The sequence below is a fragment of the Antedon mediterranea genome, chromosome 3, assembly GCF_964355755.1.
Source record: "Antedon mediterranea chromosome 3, ecAntMedi1.1, whole genome shotgun sequence".
Lineage (NCBI taxonomy): Eukaryota > Metazoa > Echinodermata > Crinoidea > Comatulida > Antedonidae > Antedon > Antedon mediterranea.
The window spans coordinates 34,545,478-34,565,160 of NC_092672.1; the positions used below are offsets into that span (position 1 = coordinate 34,545,478).

At 30.5% G+C, this 19,683-nt stretch overlaps 2 protein-coding genes across 2 annotated transcripts in view; one reads left to right on the forward strand and one right to left on the reverse strand.

Moving 5' to 3' along the window:
* The window catches only part of LOC140045338 (uncharacterized), a 44,615-nt gene extending 28,314 nt beyond the window's left edge, over positions 1–16,301 (reverse strand). The window contains exon 1 of the mRNA XM_072090193.1: positions 16,108–16,301. Within this exon, the coding sequence (XP_071946294.1) occupies positions 16,108–16,222 (115 nt within the window). The 5' untranslated portion in view covers positions 16,223–16,301. The remainder of the gene's footprint in view (positions 1–16,107) is intronic.
* A 278-nt stretch (positions 16,302–16,579) lies between these two features.
* On the forward strand, positions 16,580–19,639 carry LOC140045339 (large ribosomal subunit protein mL63-like). Its single transcript, XM_072090194.1, has 3 exons — positions 16,580–16,760; positions 18,647–18,758; positions 18,860–19,639. The coding sequence occupies exons 1-3, from the start codon at positions 16,687–16,689 to the stop codon at positions 18,998–19,000; spliced, it is 327 nt and encodes a 108-aa protein (XP_071946295.1). The 5' UTR covers positions 16,580–16,686; the 3' UTR covers positions 19,001–19,639.
* The last annotated feature ends 44 nt before the right edge of the window (positions 19,640–19,683 follow it).

Sequence of the window (19,683 nt, forward strand, 5' to 3'; positions counted from 1 at the left end):
AACCATATAAGTACACGGACAGTACTTAAATTGACAACTGATAAAATAAAACATATAAAATGAAAACTGTAAACGTGACCAATAGAATGATTCAATTGGTTATCAATTCTGTGAGTAATGGTCAAATATGAATTGGGTTTTGGAAATTTCAACTTAGTTATTAAGTCTAATCTTTATAAAATTAAAACACTAGCTGATCTTTGTTAAGTAATTTGAATTTGATTACAAAACTTAAACTTGATTTCCAAATCTAAACTTTGTAAATCTAAACTTGGTTAGCAAAAGCTAAATTTTTTAACTCAAATCTAAACTTGGTTAGCAAACCTAAAGTTTGTTACTCAAATCTAAACTTGGTTAGCAAAGCTAAAGTTTTTTACTCAAATATAAACTTGGTTAGCAAATCTAAACTTGGTTAGCATCTAAACTTGGTTAACAAATCTAGACTTGGTTAGCAAATCTAAACTTGGTTAGCAAATCTGAACTTGGTTAGCAAATCTAAACTTGGTTAGCAAATCTGAATTTGGTTAACAAATCTAGACTTGGTTAGCAAATCTAAACTTGGTTAGCAAATCTGAACTTGGTAATAGCAAATCTGAACTTGGTTAGCAAATCTGAACTTGGTTAGCAAATCTAAACTTGGTTAGCATATCTAAACTTGGTTAGTAAATCTAAACTTGGTTAGCAAATCTAAACTTGGTTAAAATAGCAAATACAAACAAAATTTAACTTCAATTATAACAACATTTAAATTACTAATGTATAATGTATTTATGCAGAGAAAAAAAAATCAGAATATCTTCAAGATGACTTCCGCAGCCATTATGGTAACATGAAACTTTCATGTCATCAAAACATTAATGTATGCATCTGAATATGTTTAATAATTCATGTACCAATGTAATCAAACATTTATTAATGTAATATACAATAATATTATAGCATAATTTGGCCATTCACAAATCAAGTTTTACTGTAAAAACAAGCCGTATAAAAAATAATGTTTTAAATATAATTTTGTTGTTCATCAACATTCACATATCTCAGAATTATAATTGAATTTATTCATTAATTTATTCATTATTTTATTTCCTTCATTTATAAACAATAAGAAATACAATTTCTTAGATAAAAATTATTTTTATTTACAAATAATGATTTGCACAAATATGGGAGATGGTGAAGTTGATAATGATGATATTGATGATAACGCTGATGATGAATCTACACTACAGTAATAATGACCACAATATAAAATTGACAATTATAACAACATTATATATCAATATATTTTGATTAAAAATCATATTCAGTAAAAAATTGTACTAAATAAAAAACATGAAATGCTAATTATATCAATGTCAAAGGTCACAACATGTTAAGCTGATGTCATGATGCTGTTACACGAATGCCAATCATGTTGGCGCCATGTTGTTTCAATGTGACATCCGAGAAATACAACTTTACGTTTTTGCTTGTTACTTGAACATGACTAGGAGTAGGAATAATGTTATTCTTACAAACAGTACATTTGTCTTTTTCAGTATTTTATTATTTATTTATTATAAAAAAAAAAGACATTAGAAATAAATTTTTTACTGATGAAATAACAAAATTTAATTGAGTAAAAATATATCTTGAAAAGTTTCAAATACCTAAACACAAAATCATTTTTACTTAATGGTTTTCCTTATTCCTTATAAAGAAAGGCATATATTAAGTAAGTTGTAATTGCTTATTTACTATCTCTTGTATGAACAACCACAGAATATTTATTACATTTCATAAATTCATAAGTATAACTTAATACCTTGCAATAGTATAATAGTGTAGTAGACTGAAAATTAATACTTAATTTTACAAATAAATCAATATCATATTTATTAAAAGCTAAATCATTTCTTCTTCTTACTTCCAAATATATTATAAGCTATGTTTCTGTTAAACTTTGTCTACACAAGCAAACTAGATTGACAAAAAAAGTGTGATGTGCCCGAATATGGTAATGATATGCCCAAATATGGTAGTGATGGTCATCATAATGATAACATCATAAAAATCACATTTTGTTGTCACATAAAGTTTGATAGTTTAGACAGGGCTTTAGACATTTTCTAAATTAGTCTTCAATTTGAAGACTGTAGAAAAAATAGCTTACCTGGATAAACCAAGCGAGGAGAAGAAAAAAAATGTGAAAAGAAGAATTGTTATTGGAACAACACTCCACCTATCAATGGGATAGTCCGCTAACACCCTCTAGTAAGACCATCCAATTACTAATTTTTTTATTTGAGCAACCCTTATTTTATACCTCGATCGAGCAACCAAAGATAATGTGTAAGGTTTTAAACTGTGTGTAAATAATCCAACTAAACCAAAACAGAAAACAAATAATCTTACTTTATGAAAGTAAAAGAAACAGAGATTCTAAATTTATATATCCTGTAACCAACCAGGTCGCACAGCGGTCTTCAACCAAACATACTTTGTTACTATTCATAGACTTACTTACACCATCCACTAATTTCACTTTCAAATTTCAAGCACAATAAAAATATATTTTATAAATTTAATTTATAAATCGATTCTAAAATATATTAAACCAGAGAAGACTGAATTACAATGTAATTTTACTCTTACCTGATTAAACTCATAATTAACATTTTCATTAGCCATCCCATTACTACCTGTACTATTCTAATCTGAATTTGGAGTGAAACAAGTTTGCATCAGGAAAGAGTGAACATTTCAATCTTCTCTGGATTGCATTGTGTTTAACATTTGATTTGTAGCAATAAGGTGGTACACTGTATTGTGTCATATTCTACACTGGAAAAAAGTGTCACCTACTTTAACAAATTATTTTTTTATCCATAATATGTCTACAGGTAGGCCTAATAGTATTAGTAAAGGAAATATCAAAGTTCCAATTGGTAAATTATAATGCATATGTCTATATGAAGTTAATAATAGAATGCTTTTTAAATGAATTGCTTGGGGAATAATAATCGTTATTACAGGAAGAGTTGATAAAGGGGTGTTTTTTTTTTCTTACTTTGCCAGACATTTAACAAGTTATTTTGATAGAGTACATGTAGAAACCCATGTGTTTTCTGTTTCACAAAATAACATTGATTGATCTAATAATAGTGTGTTTTTCTTTCTAATTATTTTCATGTTTTAAGGTCAAAATAAAGATGTGATTTATGATTAAAATTAAAATAAAAGTAAAAATGTTTCATGGTTTTTGTATCTTAGCAGCTGGGGTGCATTTTAATGAACTGGATTCATTTTTACTAAGTTTTACTCCAATTTGAGATCAATCATTTTAAATAGACTCTATAATTAAAAGACTATACTTAAAATAAAGACTTTAAATTGTAAAATAGCTGATCATTTGGGAGAAAGGTTCTATTAAAAAACCAACAAAATGTGGCTCATATCAGAGAGATGTATCTCTCTGCTCAGATACAGTACACACAAAATAATAGCTGGTCCTGTGTAAATTAAAAACATAACATAATAATGACATGGATGACTATAAATGAAATGTTTTGATTCATAATTACTATGATCTAATAAATAAATTATGATAAAAATGATAATCTGAAGCTCTGTCTACACTATCAAACTAGTTTTGGGATGTGCCCAAATATGGTAGTGAATGTTTAAATATGGTAGTTATATGACATCATCATGTCTATGGGCACATCACATTTTTTTGTCACATAAAGTTTGATTAGTGTAGAAAGAGCTCAATTAAGACTATAATTTTGATAAAATGTTGATATTTGATGATGATAACGTATGGAAACAATTATAGAAACTAAATTATATTTTTTAAAGCATTTCAAAGATAGTTATTCAATTCAAAAAGCAACCACAACCAAGCCATAGATGTCAAATATACATGACAGCATTACTTATGTAATTAAATATGACTGTATGTATAGTTTACATTGTGGTCACATCTTTGTATTCACATATCAATGCCTCACTACTGCTGTTCCTGTCACATAAACCTATAATACATTGCCTTTTACTTTGTATTCTTAACTAGTGTAAAACCACAACTACTACTATCTAATGAATTGGCTGATTAAAATATTGCCCTAATTTGTGGTCAATTTACCAAAATAAAACAACTGTGATTTATGTTGTTCTAATACTAATAGAGAGAGTAGTAGGAGCTTTAAATCTACTTAACTTCTGTGACTACAGAGGGGGCTAGTCTTGGGTGATTTGCAATGGGAAGGCATGTGGAGGCCTACCGTATGTTTGTATGGATATTACGGTGTATGGTGGATTAGTAGTGAGTTGAGGTGGTGGGTTAAATCTTTTTAAAAATATAAAGACATTCTCCATGCAAGGGGACAGAAAGGTTAAACAAAATATCTAGTATTGAATCTGTATTCATCATAAGTTTCATTTACCATTTTCGTAGTATTTGTTGAGAGTAAAAGGGTAACAATTGCAATTGGATTGATAGAATATTTTTTAGTTTGGCTTATAATTCCAAAATAGAAAAGCAAATTATTTTCCTTGTGCCTGCCATGTACAGTAAATACCATGTTTGATCACTACCATATTATTATACAATATTCATTAATCAACTATGACAGTGTATTGCAAGTCTGCAGTGAGTCTGTTGTTATATTGTACTGTACTGTAGTAATTCATTCTTTGATATTTTATGATTATTCATTGTATAATCAGCAGATTTTCTTTTTCATCATTTATTGCATCGTCTTTAAAATGTTCAAGATGATATTTTTAAAATTTATTTTTTAATTTTTTAAATTCAAGAATGAAATGAGATGGGAAAGCAGAGGTGGATCCAGCATTATATATTAGGGGGGGCTAATTAATTCATAATCCGTCGGGTTGCAGGAAAATAAAAATAGTCATTATTTTATTTTAAAAAGACATGGCTGTTAAATTTTAGACGGGGCTAAAGCCTAAATCCGCGCCTTGGAAACATTGGACATCCAAGCAAAACATTACTCAAAGTATTGATGTTCTCAGATCACTACTGGGTGTCATTTCCGATTACTTAAAAAACCTTACGCAGTTGACATTTCAAATCAGAAAATTAATCCGAACAAAACTTCAAATGTCATGTGAAATAGAAGACACTAATAAGGTTCCTATGGACTGGAAACACAAGAAGGAAGATGGATATCACCGGTAGAATCATGCTAAATTGAAGCTCAAAAGCATGCATTTGGATAATTAATTGTAAAAACATGTGACCAACTTCAATTTAGGATAATGGTTCCTTTATAAAGAGCTTGCTGTAATAAAAAGATATTCAATGAATAAATGGAAGAATAGATGGTTTTATGGAGAAATTATTCAAGTTATCTGGCAAGGAATAAAATTAATTATGGGATAGATGTGAAAAACAAGTGTACAGGCCTACGTAGTCTCAATTCCGTCCACCCAGTCTATCTAGTTGTCATCAAATATTGTTGCATCCAACCTCTTTACATGCCTCTATAGCAGCCCTTATCTATCCACCATTATCCTTATGTCTCTTACCTTTAATTTGTCCGTGTTTATTTATTCCACTTGATATAATATCAGTCACATCTTACAGTACACACTTGTAATACTTAATATTACCTACATGATGTACATACTTTGGTATACTGGTACAAAGTACAACTTTCACTTTGTATAAAATATGTTGGATCAAGCTGTTTCGGGCCAACTTAAGTTACTTTAAATCCAACCCAATCAAACACACCAGACAGAGAGACATTAAGTGGCCAACTGAAGCAATACCAACTTTTCAAATACTCTATCACGCACTACAATCTTATTAATGTTATACTGTACCAGTGATATTTCTATTACAATTTAATGACCTAAACCTATAATAATGATAAAACATTATGGCAGTTTCATTTTTGTTCAACGGCACGAACTCATATCATATGATGAACTCAAACTAAATGCTTATAAAAAAAAAATTAAAACATTGTTAAATTAATATTGAACAGGTATTACAGACTAGACTACAGTCTGCATACATCTGAGTCACACTCTTGTCCCAGACGCGTTTTGGGGTTTGAGCATGCTCAATCCGAGTTTTCAAATACTCATTTTTTCAGCCGTAGTAAACAATAAAGCCTGGTTTCCATTAAAATCGCTACAGCGTTTCCATTAAAATCGCTACACGCGCAGATGTCGCCGACGCAATCGCGAAGGCTCCCCGATTCATCGCAGTCAAATCGGCAAAGTTCAACCATGTTCAACTTTGCCGATTGTGTCGGCGATGAATCGTATACGCGTACCAAAGAATATTTAGCGCTCGCGTACTAGATCCCCGATAAATTCTAGTGTTTCCATAGAATCGCTACGCTCTGTCGTGTAGCGATTTTACGGAAACCAGGCTAAAGCTGCTGCTATGGTCACTGTTTCCTATTGATTCCATTCTCTTGAATGTTACTGCCTCAAAACTATCAATCTGATCTATTGTTATATTTATTTGATTGAAAAGAATCCACATCTTAAAGCTCTGTCTACACTATCAAACTAGTTTAACAAAAAAGGTGTGATGTGACCAAATATAGTAGTTATACACCCAAATATGGTAGTGATATGACATCATCATGTCCATATATGACCACATCACATTGTTTTGTCACATAAAGTTTGATAGTTTAGACAGAGCTTTACTTACCATTTCATACCGTACCATTAATAATATAGAGGAAAGGCCTAATTGTACAATCCAAGTGGATAAACCCATCTAAAACAGGGACCATTTGGTGACGTTTCAACCTGACCACTTTTAGGACTTACAGAAACTACTATATTGGCAAAAAATCAACATCCAAAAAAGTGTTATTTTTTGGGTTATTCATTGAAATGTTTTTTTACTGTACAATTGATCAGAATATGTTAACGATTAATTAAGAAAAATTTCAAACCAGTATAATTAAACAGCCTAATTTAATAAACAAAATACCTAACTCTGTACACTACACAAACAACATAAAACCAAGCAATACTTACAATGGTATACACTGTGCTTAGAACGTGCTTACCTCAACATATCTGGTTTAGATTCTATATTTCAACCTACTTCAAAGGCATTATGTACATTCCTGTAGAATACCTATGACCTCATCATAAACTGCTTTTTAACATAAAACTTGCGACATACACTTTTCATTACAAATATGTGCTACAGAGCATTTAGCAACATTAGCCACTCCATAATCTTTTTGCTTTTCTTCTTTATATCTATATTTTATATTTTTTAATTTATACTAACAAATATCCTTATTATTAATATTAAAATCATAACAATAAATATAAAAAAATATATATAAAATAATAATTATCGCATAATATACAGTCTAGGATAATTAATTGATATACAAAATCATTACACCCAACTACTATCTTCATATCCTTATGCGGAACATCATTTGAATAATAGAACAAATCACACATCTACACATAATCAAACATCGTATACTCTATCTCTAACAATCGACAAAAGCCGAAGTATAATCATTATCTCGGGACCGTTCTATGGTCACAACCAGGTAGGCTTACTTCATCAAGGCTTCTATGAATCGATGACGAGTTGAGAGCAGGAACGCTAGTAGACCAAACCCAGTACCGTTTTGATTACGATCATGCGGGAAATTACCTCACGACGATAGTAAATCTCATGCATTTCATTTCAGTTATCAATAAATTATTACCATATTTAATTATTTGTAATTATATTTTCATAGAGTGTTTTATCTTGCTTTTTCTTTTATATTCTTTCTTTACATAGACCATAGACTTATTCATTTGAATCAAAAAAAGCAATCAGCTATAAATAATTAAATTCTAAACTGATTGTGAACTTATATTTCAAACATCAATCCAACATAATATAAAAACTCCTGCATGTACAGTACAAACCTACTGTATAGACTTCTATATGAATTTGAGTTCATTAGTTACAGACTAGTATAATTAAATACCCTTATCTGTAAAGTGTGTGGAATGGTTTTGCTCTACAAATATTATACAGTTGACACAGAAAATTATGCCAATCACGAATTATGTATGTGTAATGTATTATGATTAGATTAAAAATGTTTGTATTAGGACTATTGTCTTACTGAAGCGACATTATTATTAATGCATGCAAGGCGAAAATTTCATTTGAAAAGTTTGATTAGTGAAATTGATCTAAGTCTTCTAAAGGAACATAGTTTTCTACTGCATTTTCTGTAGTCCTACAGTACGTTTAATGAATTCTCCTCTTTCTATTCTTTTTTCTTTCTTTATACTAACTGTAATGCTTTATGTATGTTTATGAATGTGCATGAAGAATGCAATAAAGAAGAATCATTTGTAGTTTTGTGTAAATCTCTGTCTACACTATCAAACTCTACAGTATGTTAGTTGTTACAATATAATGTGATGTACTGTACCCATCCATATACTACAGGGTTGGGTAGGTTTGGCCAGTATGCGTACCTTTTTATGGCCAGCGGGCGTCCCGGATATAGCGCAATATGGCCAGCGGGCGTCCAATTATTGCGCAATATTTTTTTTATGGCACATGTCCGTGCGTTTGAAATACGTACAATGCGACAGAGGGCGTTATATTTCAATTTTCCGCGCGAGATGCCGGCCGGCCACGGACCGGGCTGCGTGGATAGCTATGGGATCATCGGCCGGCGGAGAGAGTCGCTGTCCCTGTGATGTCCCAGATACATAGGCTTTTAGAGGCCTCAGTTCCGGCTTGCCCTACTTGCAAATGCTGTATATATAAAATAAATGATGTATATTGCACCTAGGCTCTGTCGCATTGTACGTATTTCACACACACGGAGCGGACGCTGCCATTGAAAAAATATTGCGCAATAATTGGACGGCCGCTGGCCATATTGCGCAATATCCGGGCCGCCCGCTGGCCATAAAAAGGTACGCATACTGGCCAAACCTACCCAACCCGTATCTCCATATATGGACATGATGATGTCATATCACTACCATATTTGGGCATATCACTACCATGTTTGGTTGTCATTATCATACTTTTTGTCAAAGTAGTTTCACACACAGTGTAAACAGAGCTTTGCTTTGCTACATGAAAATATTCCCTGTAAAATGTTTGCTGACATATTATACCTATATCATTGCACATTTATTTATTTGTTGTTTATTAAAGTTTATAAGAGCATGTTTTAAACATTGATGCATTTTAGCAATTGCTTTTTTAATGAATGGAATTGAGTGTCAGACAAAAACAAAAAGCTGACCATTGCATGGATTCTGTCATAGAATTTTCTTTTGATATTAAACTTTTATAGCATTCTACTACCCTGAACCTTTAAACCACTTACTTTAATAATTATTACTATCAAGTTAAAAGCTTTTTATGGTTATCACCTGCTTTCTCTCTTCCAACAACTTTATCGTAGTAAAACAGTGTATTTAAGTAATTATAAGTGAAGTTTGCACTTTCTTAAAATAACCATTATGAAACCTGGTTATTTTTAAATAGCATCTGATTCTGGATGGAATCCAAAAGATAGGCCTACTACTGTAAAGATATGCTTAAATACATAAAACTCTTTAATCGGTGTGTCATGTTTTTTAAAAATCTCATATAAAATACAGTATTTGTTATTATCACTGCATTATTTCCATTGTTAGTATTTTTATCGTTACAATTAATATGGTACATTATACTGTTTTTATCTATTTATTTATTTAATTATTTATCTATTTCAATTTCAATTTCAATTTTGTTTGTTTTGTTTTGTTTTTTTTCTCGTTTTAAGGGGCTTTGCGTCTAAAGCATTAGCTTACAGCTTAACCCCGTTCACAACCTCAATTAATTTTGCATGTACTTTGTATTATCTGAGATTGTGAATAAAGTTATATATATAGTAATTCAGTATTACTGCATACATTTTGCTATAGTGCTTTAAACCAAAGAGATGTAACATTTCCATGCTATTTTAAATTACTAATTAAATTACTAATTTACTTCTTTTACAGTATAAAGAAAACCAACTAAAATCTGTCTCCACCAATAGTAGAGTCTACTATTATTTGTTATCAATGTGAACATTGTGACAGGGATGTGGACATTTAAAGCTTGCAAACAGACAATGCTTCTAAAAAAATGATATTACAAATTCATACTTTTCTTAGAGAGTAATCCCTTTTCCCAAGAGTTTGGAATTCCATTCATTATTTATCCATTTATTCAAGATATGCATCTAAGGTAGATGTTAGCAGTCTGATAAACAACATGGCTGGAATATAAATCTATACTGCTCTCACAACATTTAATGTTATTCTGGCTTGGAGCCAATGTCATGTTGTTACACAAGCAAGGAACGACATCATTCTCATAACGACATGAAAACCCACCTACGCCCTCACCTCCACACCGTGAATATATTATATTTAATATATTCTAACATTGCAGTCTGTTATCTAACTGATGATATTTGATCGTAATTTCAATGTTTACATTTTAAATGGTGATGAGGAGAGATGACAGAAAAAAATGAATATCATCATCATAATGACAAAATAATGATAGAACAAAGATGACAATGATGGTGATTATGTCTGATGATGATACAGTATGATAATTATGATCCTGATAATGATGTTGATATTACAGTTACTGTACATTGACAGTACTGTACATTGATAACTATGATTATAATGATATTGATAATGAAAATGGTCATTCTGAAACTTTGTATTTTATAATTATATTAATGATGAAAATGATACCATTGATAATTATGATTATTGATAATATTATGTTGAAGATAATTATGAAATGGCCAATAATCAGCCGATATGAATAATGAAAATGACGAAAATGATAATGTAAACCAACAAACCACAACCTCACAAGTTAAAGACAATACAGGTCCAATGATGATATAATTTTATTAATTTACAAGATAATATGATTATTGATAATGATAATGATTTATAAAGATTATGAAATGGTCAATAATAATAATCTGATTAGAATATTAAAAATGATAAAATCGATAATGTAATTGTAAACAAACAAAGCACAACTTTTCAAGTTAAGTACAATACAGAGGTCCAATAATGATACAATTGATAATATGATTATTGATAATGATAATGATAAAGATGAAATGGCCAATAATCAAGCTGATATGAATTAGGGAAATGAAAACATCGATAATGTAAACTACAACTTTTCAAGTTAAAGACAATACAGAAGTGCAATGGTGATACAGTTGATACAATTATTGATAAAGATAATGATAATAATGAAGATGATTATGAAATGGTCAGTGAATCAAGTCGATTTGAATAATGACAATGACAACATTGATAATGTAAACAAATCACAACTTCAAGTTAAGGGACCTCTGGGAGAACAGTTTTTTAAGTGAAGAGGTCACACAGTATAAAGAATAAATAAAAAGGACAATTACAGATAGTTTCACTGGTGAAGGAAGTAAACAATGTAACAAGTGACAATATAAAACACAATATGGGAAGTACATGCTACAACTACATTACACTTTCAACTTAAGTCTGTATATTTTAATAGCTGGATCATAATACTATCCCACGGGACAAGCACCATGCTTTATTGTGGATTAACATTTGACTCGTATTTATTGTGAATTACATAGCCAGCCAGATTATGATAGTAAGCTACACAAATTATTTTCATGCTAAATGAGAATGATGGAATTTCTTTTTGCGATGAAAGAATCCAAGGAGGCCATGTTGTGAAAAGGTTGTTTAATTGAAAATGATCATTACTGTACATTACAAACAATCTAAACATTTCAGTGTTTGGTAATTTTTAGGTAGAATAAATAGTAAAATGTTGTCCTCTTGAAAACATTATTTTCTATATTTGTTGTTGTTGAATGCCATTCATTATTAACTATATTATTATTAACTTTGACCAAAAATTTGATAAGAAAAAAATTATTTACTGAAAAAACTGTAATTTAATTTTTGTTGTTTTCATTTATTTTTCTGCGAAAGTGACTAACTTTAATAAAACTACAAAAGGACCTATTAAAAATCTGCTTTTATTAATCATTATTTAATATTTTCCATGTTTTTGAGGGGACAATACATCCTTAAATGATAACCAAATCTGGATCTAATTATGAAAATAAATAATGCAGATTTATCTACAGTAATTGGTTGCATACATTCGGCATAATATTCCAGCACGGCCTAATCAGTAACAAACGAATAGCTTCATTTGGAATAGATGCCATGATTATTACCTGAAGTAAGTAGTATCATTTGCAGGTTTAAGACAGCCAGACGAAACAAAGTGAAAACAATACTCCTCATAGGCAACATAGGGTATTGAAGACTATGATAAATATCTGAATTGTGTACATAACATTTAACAATCTAGAAAAACAGCGACTTTATAGGAACTTTGCTTACTGTCATAAACTAGATATATCACTATATAACTACCTATACTATAAGTTTTAAAAGTAGAAATTATATTATTATATTTATTATTTATATTTTAAAGCCATTGAATGTACAGTAATATAACACAGTAGAATCCCTATTAATATTATTCAGGATCAAAAAAGAGGTGTCATCCATGAATAGTTGGCTGCATTAACATTAATGTCCTTATGTCCCTGAATAAGGGTGTTTCGCAATGTTAATAAACATAATAGCCTTTGTTAACTGAATAGGGGGTGCCTCTGAATAGTGTTCTCTCAGTAGTCTAATGTTTTAAAAAAACTTTCATTAAAGAAATTATCATAGTGTACTGTACATAATAGAGCAACTATGAGTACATTGAAGTCACATAAATGAATTATGATGATGATGTAATAAATGTTACATCATGCATCAATTGATATAAATGGGTTAATTGGTTTATATTACTATAATAAATTATGTAATACTAATACCTAAGGGTATAAATTAAAGCATGTAATAATCATTTTTGTATTCATTGAATTTTAATTAAACAATGGAAGACAGCCTTAGGCTGTATATTAATACATCTATCAGTGATAATATCATTATCAATTTTATTTATCAATTAATAAAATAACATTATTTAAATGTTACAATGTTGTTGCTTTAAAGAGTGATGGAAATAATTTATATGAAATATGGCTTGTATTATTTAATTTTAAGATGGTGATAAGCTTTGATCTGCCCAAAAACTTATTACCATTTGTCAATATTTATTATTTTATTGGAAATAATAAAGAATATAACTGTTTTTAGTTTCACAAAAATTCTTACTTTTAAAATGTTAGTTTAGATATTTAAATAAATATTAGTACTTTTCATAAATTATGAAAATAATTTTGCAATTAAAATATACAATTTATACTTTCATTATCATATGTTGAGGGCAGTATTGCATATTTTTATATCATCAGATAAAGCACACCATAGTCGAATTAATCTTTGAATCATGCAGATGAGCAGTTACTTATGCAAATTCAAGGTGACAGGGTGACATGAGGAAAAAAATTAGTATTTATCAACAAGGTTGGCACTGGTGGAGGCTTCTGTAATCTAGGTACCAATCTTTTATTATCATTTCACTATCTCTAACTGGGTAATAATTTAATAATAGGTGGATCCAAGCAATGCCTCTTTTATTTTTAAAACCAGAAACAACAAGAGAAACAAATCCGCCACTTACAGCTTGGTTTAACAGATACAATACAATTACAACAACTCAGAAACACTTAAATTACGACGAAACAGATAAAGATTGGAATTAAAAATGTCAATATGGGGATGGGCCTGGACTAAACTATTATAATATAAACTTAATCTACTGATGTAACCATTTTTTAGAACATTGACTCTACAAAAGGGAACACAAAGGATATTGTTGTTTCTTAAATTACGGGCGGGAACATGAATACCGAAATTGGAGATAAAGTTGCAGTCAAAAATAGAATGAAGACATTTAAAAAGAAAAATAAGATCATTGTGACATCTACTGTACGTAATGAAGGGACATCTAAATTTTCGGACAATGCAAAAGTTTAGGTTTTGGCAAGTTTAGCACTCCAGTTTACAATTTTGTGTACCTCTCCCTCCAATTCAAAGCCGAAAAATTGTCAAAACGCCCTCTGTTATATGTGATGTTTTTGTGGCGTATATACCATTGCTTACATTAAAGAATAGTTGACAAGACTACTTATTATTACTTGAAAAGGAACATCACAAATAAAAAAACCACAAACCAAATCATCAGTCAGGTTCTCTATAACAATTTTATTGTTTAATCAAGTATTGTTTTATGGTATCAAATGTTATCAAGTACATGCTAACATTATAATATTTAATATTGTTATATTTAATTGTTAATTGAACATTTTGAATGCAAAAAATTGTCAAAATACTGATCAAGTTTATTCCGAAATGCCCTCTGTTATATTTGATGTTTGTGTGGCATCATTGAACGCATCATTATGCACTTGTCAATTGTATGACCCACTATACGAGAATACAGATCACTCCGGCCGCGCTTCACTCCGGCCGCGCTTCAATCCGGCCGCGATTTATTCCGGCCGCAGCTATGGAGCGCGCAATGAGTCTTTTACAACCGAGACACGTTTTTTTGTAGAGAATCAAAATAAACATTTGTAATCATACAGTATATTTTTTCTCTTTCAGGATCACAACAACATCGCAAGTGTTTTAAATTAGGTCTAATGCTAAAACAAAATAATTTATGTGTTTTATCCAATGTAATAGGCTAGTATATTAATTGTAATGTGATTAATTAATGTAATTTATTGCAATGTACCCTATATGTCATATTATTTTTATCATATATAAATTAAAATATAAAATCATTGTAAATTGGACTGTACCAAAATAATATATTAATTCTTGATACAATTCCAGGTAACATTAATTAGACGGATATTTGATTATTTGAAATAAATTAATTAATATATGTTGTAAATATTGTTATTAACTATAAACAAACATAAATAATAATTGATTATTTGAAATAAATTAATTAATATTTTACATATTGTTATTAACTATAATTAGTAAGTATGGGTACTGGCAAGATAAAGTGTTATAAAAATAAGGGTTTTAACTAATTTTTAATGTTAATAAATGTAAAGCTATAAAAATAAATGTACATAGAAAGAAATTAAATATTGTTATTCAACCATAATTAGACGGGTATTTGATTATTATTTTATTATTGAATTTAATTAAGTTAAGTAATAGTTTGAAAGAAAAAGCAGTTCCAACTTCTTTGAATGTTATTGTTAATGAAAAAAGTAAAATTGTTGCTAATAAATATTCAACTAGTTCCATTTAAATTCACCAAGAATTTGTTATAACACTGAACAGTATAGAAAACGTAGATATGGGCGCTCCATACTAACGGCCCCTTTGCACAGGAAGTCGAATTGAATAGCGGCCGGAGTGCATACATCGCGCTAAACTGATACGGCGGCCGGAGTGAAGCGCGGCCGGAGTGATCGGCTACCCTATACGACCCCTGGGAGAGGTGAGTCATTTGTCCGATGTGCATCATACTTTTGAATACCATACCCATTTTGACGCACTGTGACCATGTTGTTTATGATATGGTGGGTGGTAAAGTGACGGACATTGACACACCTTGTTCATTGATGTGACGTACCATCTAGGTTTTTTGACGCACCCCTGCGTCAGTAATTATTTGTAAATGACGCACCCATGACGCACCTTTCCCGGGGGTCGTATAGTGAGTCATACAATTGACAAGTGCATTAACGAGTTGTGAAAAATGAAAAGTTTTAACAATATTTTATTAATATTAATTAACTGATTTTCTAGGGGAAAAAATATATTTTTAAATAATAAAAATATATAATATTTAAAAAAATGTACTTGACATCATTTTATATCATAAAACCCTACCAGGCGATATCGGGTCCCTAACAGGCGACACCGGGCCTACCGGGCGTAGATTAGTATGACTGATCACTTCCTTAAAACTGAAAAGATTTACATTGAAGGGAACCAAAGCATTTACCCGCCCGACGAGCCGGCACTGTCAATGAATATTGCATAATGAAAATGTTGGCCTACCTTTGCCGGGTTCTGTATAAAGATTATAACATTCCATTAATATTTTCTCATTAATGGAGCGTGTACCGGCGTCTACTGAATTAGCAGCTGAACGTTGTTTCAATTTTCCAGACATTTTAGAGGAGATAATGTTTGACAAAGTATAACAAAAACACCGGTGTTTAGGTCTTGTGAATGATGACGTGAAAAGGACTTCAAAATCACACGTCTGCTCATGTCTTTATTTTGCGCCGATACGTCTGATAACGCAAACGCGTTTAGATTAAATCCTCACTCATTATTAGTGGGAAAAACCAACTGGCTGGGATACAAGTATTTGTGTTAGTATGTATTTGATATACTTCTAGGGACCACTAATACTGTATTAACAATGCAAATCGTTTCTTTTATTAAACTGCTGAAAATTCAAACGATAAAGAACATTTTTGTTGACGCGTTATTGTTTATGTTGACACTTTATAACCGAACGTGGTTGGATCGATCACACTGCACGAACGGCGACCGTTCCTCTCTTTATTTATCGTGTTCTTTTTCTTTGAAACTAAACTATTATTGTTAATTTATTTAATTATATTCATTATGTGGCTAACGAGGGTTCTTTGTGGTCATAAATTCTATTCTCGTAAACGAACACATGGATTACAATTTATAGGGTAAGTTCTAGGCTTGAAAGGTGCTTGGCGGTGGTGTTTTAGAAAGGGCGGTGAGGGAGCCCCCTGTCCCCTAGGCCGTCGTGGTTTATGAATAGGACTCTCTGGTGAAAGCTGATATTGGCCTAGCTGAGATCCTGTTTTGCGCAATTTAAAATTGCGCAAGGGTTTTTTTTGCGCAAACAAATTATAATATTCATTTCGCAGTTTTGTTTTTTTTTAAATATTTCTCAATATTATTTTTTTTTTCTTATTTTTTAGTACATAAATATATTATAATATTAATAAATAATAATAATGGATGGAAAAAGTGTATTATTCTGTCAAAATCTTTATTTATTTATTTATTTATTCTTTCCTTAGCACTATTTTGTCCGTGAATTATCTTGGCATCAGTTTCATCTATCTAAGTCAATTTTTCAGAGTATATTCCTTATGGCCAGGAATCGATGTGGTTATATTTTCACGATGCGCAATCAAAAATTACGCGGTCTACGCGCGATTTTACGAAATCACATATGTAATCATATCTTCACAAGCATGAATCACAATTAAACAAAATTTGGTACTCATAAATTTCAGGTCATATTTCGTGATATGGCAATACAATTACGTGCGTAGCGCATATAACGCTTGCGTACGCACGCTTAAAATGTTCAAAATTGTCAAAATTTATTTTCGATGAAATTAGAGTACGTTTCAGGCAATTTTAAGCAGATTTTTGCACGCGCACTGCGCGTTAAACGTTAATGCGCACTCTTTTTGCCCGATTTCTGTTTTACAATCTTTCTTTAGTAATATCATCATATTTGATTCAGGTTTCAACTCGAAATTGCGTTATACGAGCACGTCAAAAGTGACTGGCTACGCACGTATAAGTTAACAAAATGGTGAAAATATGCTAAATTTTAAAATTAATATATATCGTCAGAATGCAGGGGAACACCTATTTTTTATTTCATTTTCTTGAAGTGTATGTATCAAATGTATGATTTATTATGAAATTAGAAGAACAAAAGTTGATTAAGTCATCATTAATTGCATATTAAATTTAAAAAAATTAATTTCGACAATCAAACAAATTATGACATTTTCTTAGGCCAAAATAACAAACTTAACATTAACTTTCTTCCTTCAAAAGTTCATATATTAAAGTTAAAAGTATGTAGTTTGACAGTGCATCATTTGTTTACATTTTAAAGATGTCATCATAGTAAAAAATTATAATTCATTTCGGTATGTAATAATCTATTTGCACCAAAGTGGTTACTGCATAGTAAATACACGGAGGAATTTTTCTACAACTTTTAGCCAGTTGTGTATGGCTCGATGGTCTGTGCTCGTGTCTATGGCATTCAAGGTACCGAGATCGAGTCTCACCTTGGGAAACGAAATAAGATTTTTTTTTATTATTTGTATTGTTCAAATTTTTTTCTTAGTGTATAGATTATACACATGATTTATAATGAAATCTAGATAAAAATTAACTTATGTCTTTATTATTATGTAACAACAAATGTGGTTTATGACATTATACGCATATGGATCTTTGATCGGATTGTGATACCGGTTAGCAAGGTCCTATCATATATTATAAATAATTAAAGATTCTGAGAAAATCAATCAATATATCTTTTAAAAATCAATTATCTTTATTTAATTCAATGCATATAACCTATAATTTGTCATAGTGACAAATTAAATCTAGTTTTAATTTTTAGTTTGTTACATATTTGTTTTTCCTTGAACAAATTGCTGGCAAAAAATCTACTCGTACTTCTCGGGTCTAAGGGTAAATGTTATTAGCACTGACTATTTAAAACCAATTAAGGCCTAAAGTATTAATTATCACATCATGCAAAATAATTTTTTATTATTTTATTTTTCAGTAAGCATCGAAGATATCGACCAATTACCAAATTTATGGTGCAAAATATGGTACGGAGGCTGAATCTTGAAGAACAAAACCGGAAATATCTTGAAACTTCATTTCTGTCTGAGGTACATATTACTATTAAATATGGCTAAAAAAATTGAAATTGTATCACAAACTAAATATTTTTCTATTATAAATTGTTTTAATTGTATTTTTTAATTTGCAGGAAGAAGAAAGTGGAAGTGCAAGACAAAGACATATTGTTCAAGCCAAGGAATTCATTAATGCACGAAGAGGAGTGAACATGAGGCCTCATAAATATCTTATAGACTATTTTAAACACTTAGAAGGCTATAGAACGTGGTAGCCAATAATCCAACATGGCCATATGATAGAACACTATGAATAAACTGTAGTATGGACACTGAGGATATTTTGAGTGGAGGGAGACAAGAACCAAGGAAATGTTGTGTGCAGGTTCAGGTTACACATCTGGTAGAAGTTTTTTTTAAACTGTCTACAGCTTTGGTATTAAAGGACCTGAACATCACAATTTTAAAAAGAACTGAACATTCTACTTCATTTAAAGTAGTACAGTATATGGGCTAGTAAAATCCCAGTGGTCCGAATAAATAATGGCGAAGTTGTCCTGGTTTTTTAACAATCAATAGCTTTCTATTCAGATTAAACATGTCATAAAGCTGTCTACGCTATCAAATTTTATGTGACAAGAAAATGTGATGTGCCCATATATGAACATGATGATGTCATATCATTGCCATATATAGGCATATCACTACCATATTTGGGCACATCACACTTTTTTGTCAAACTAGTTTGATAGTGTAGACATAGCTTTAGATTTAAATGAAGTGTCATCTATTGAAATACAAAGATGTACCTTTTGACATTTAATAAAAAAGATAAAAACCAAAATGTGAATAATAAATACAATTAACTTGATAATAACCAAATGAAATGGTAATCTTTAATTATGGTAGAGTTGATACGAGCTCTGAATGTCCAACATGCTTTTCTGTACATCAATTT

Excerpts from the sequence above, each read along its gene's own strand:
- LOC140045339 (XM_072090194.1), top strand. The coding sequence starts at position 16,687 with ATGTGGCTAACGAGGGTTCTTTGTGGTCATAAATTCTATTCTCGTAAA. Across the intron at positions 16,761-18,646 it reads CATGGATTACAATTTATAGG|TAAGCATCGAAGATATCGAC; the intron begins GTAAGTTCTAGG and ends TTTATTTTTCAG. Across the intron at positions 18,759-18,859 it reads AAACTTCATTTCTGTCTGAG|GAAGAAGAAAGTGGAAGTGC; the intron begins GTACATATTACT and ends TTTAATTTGCAG.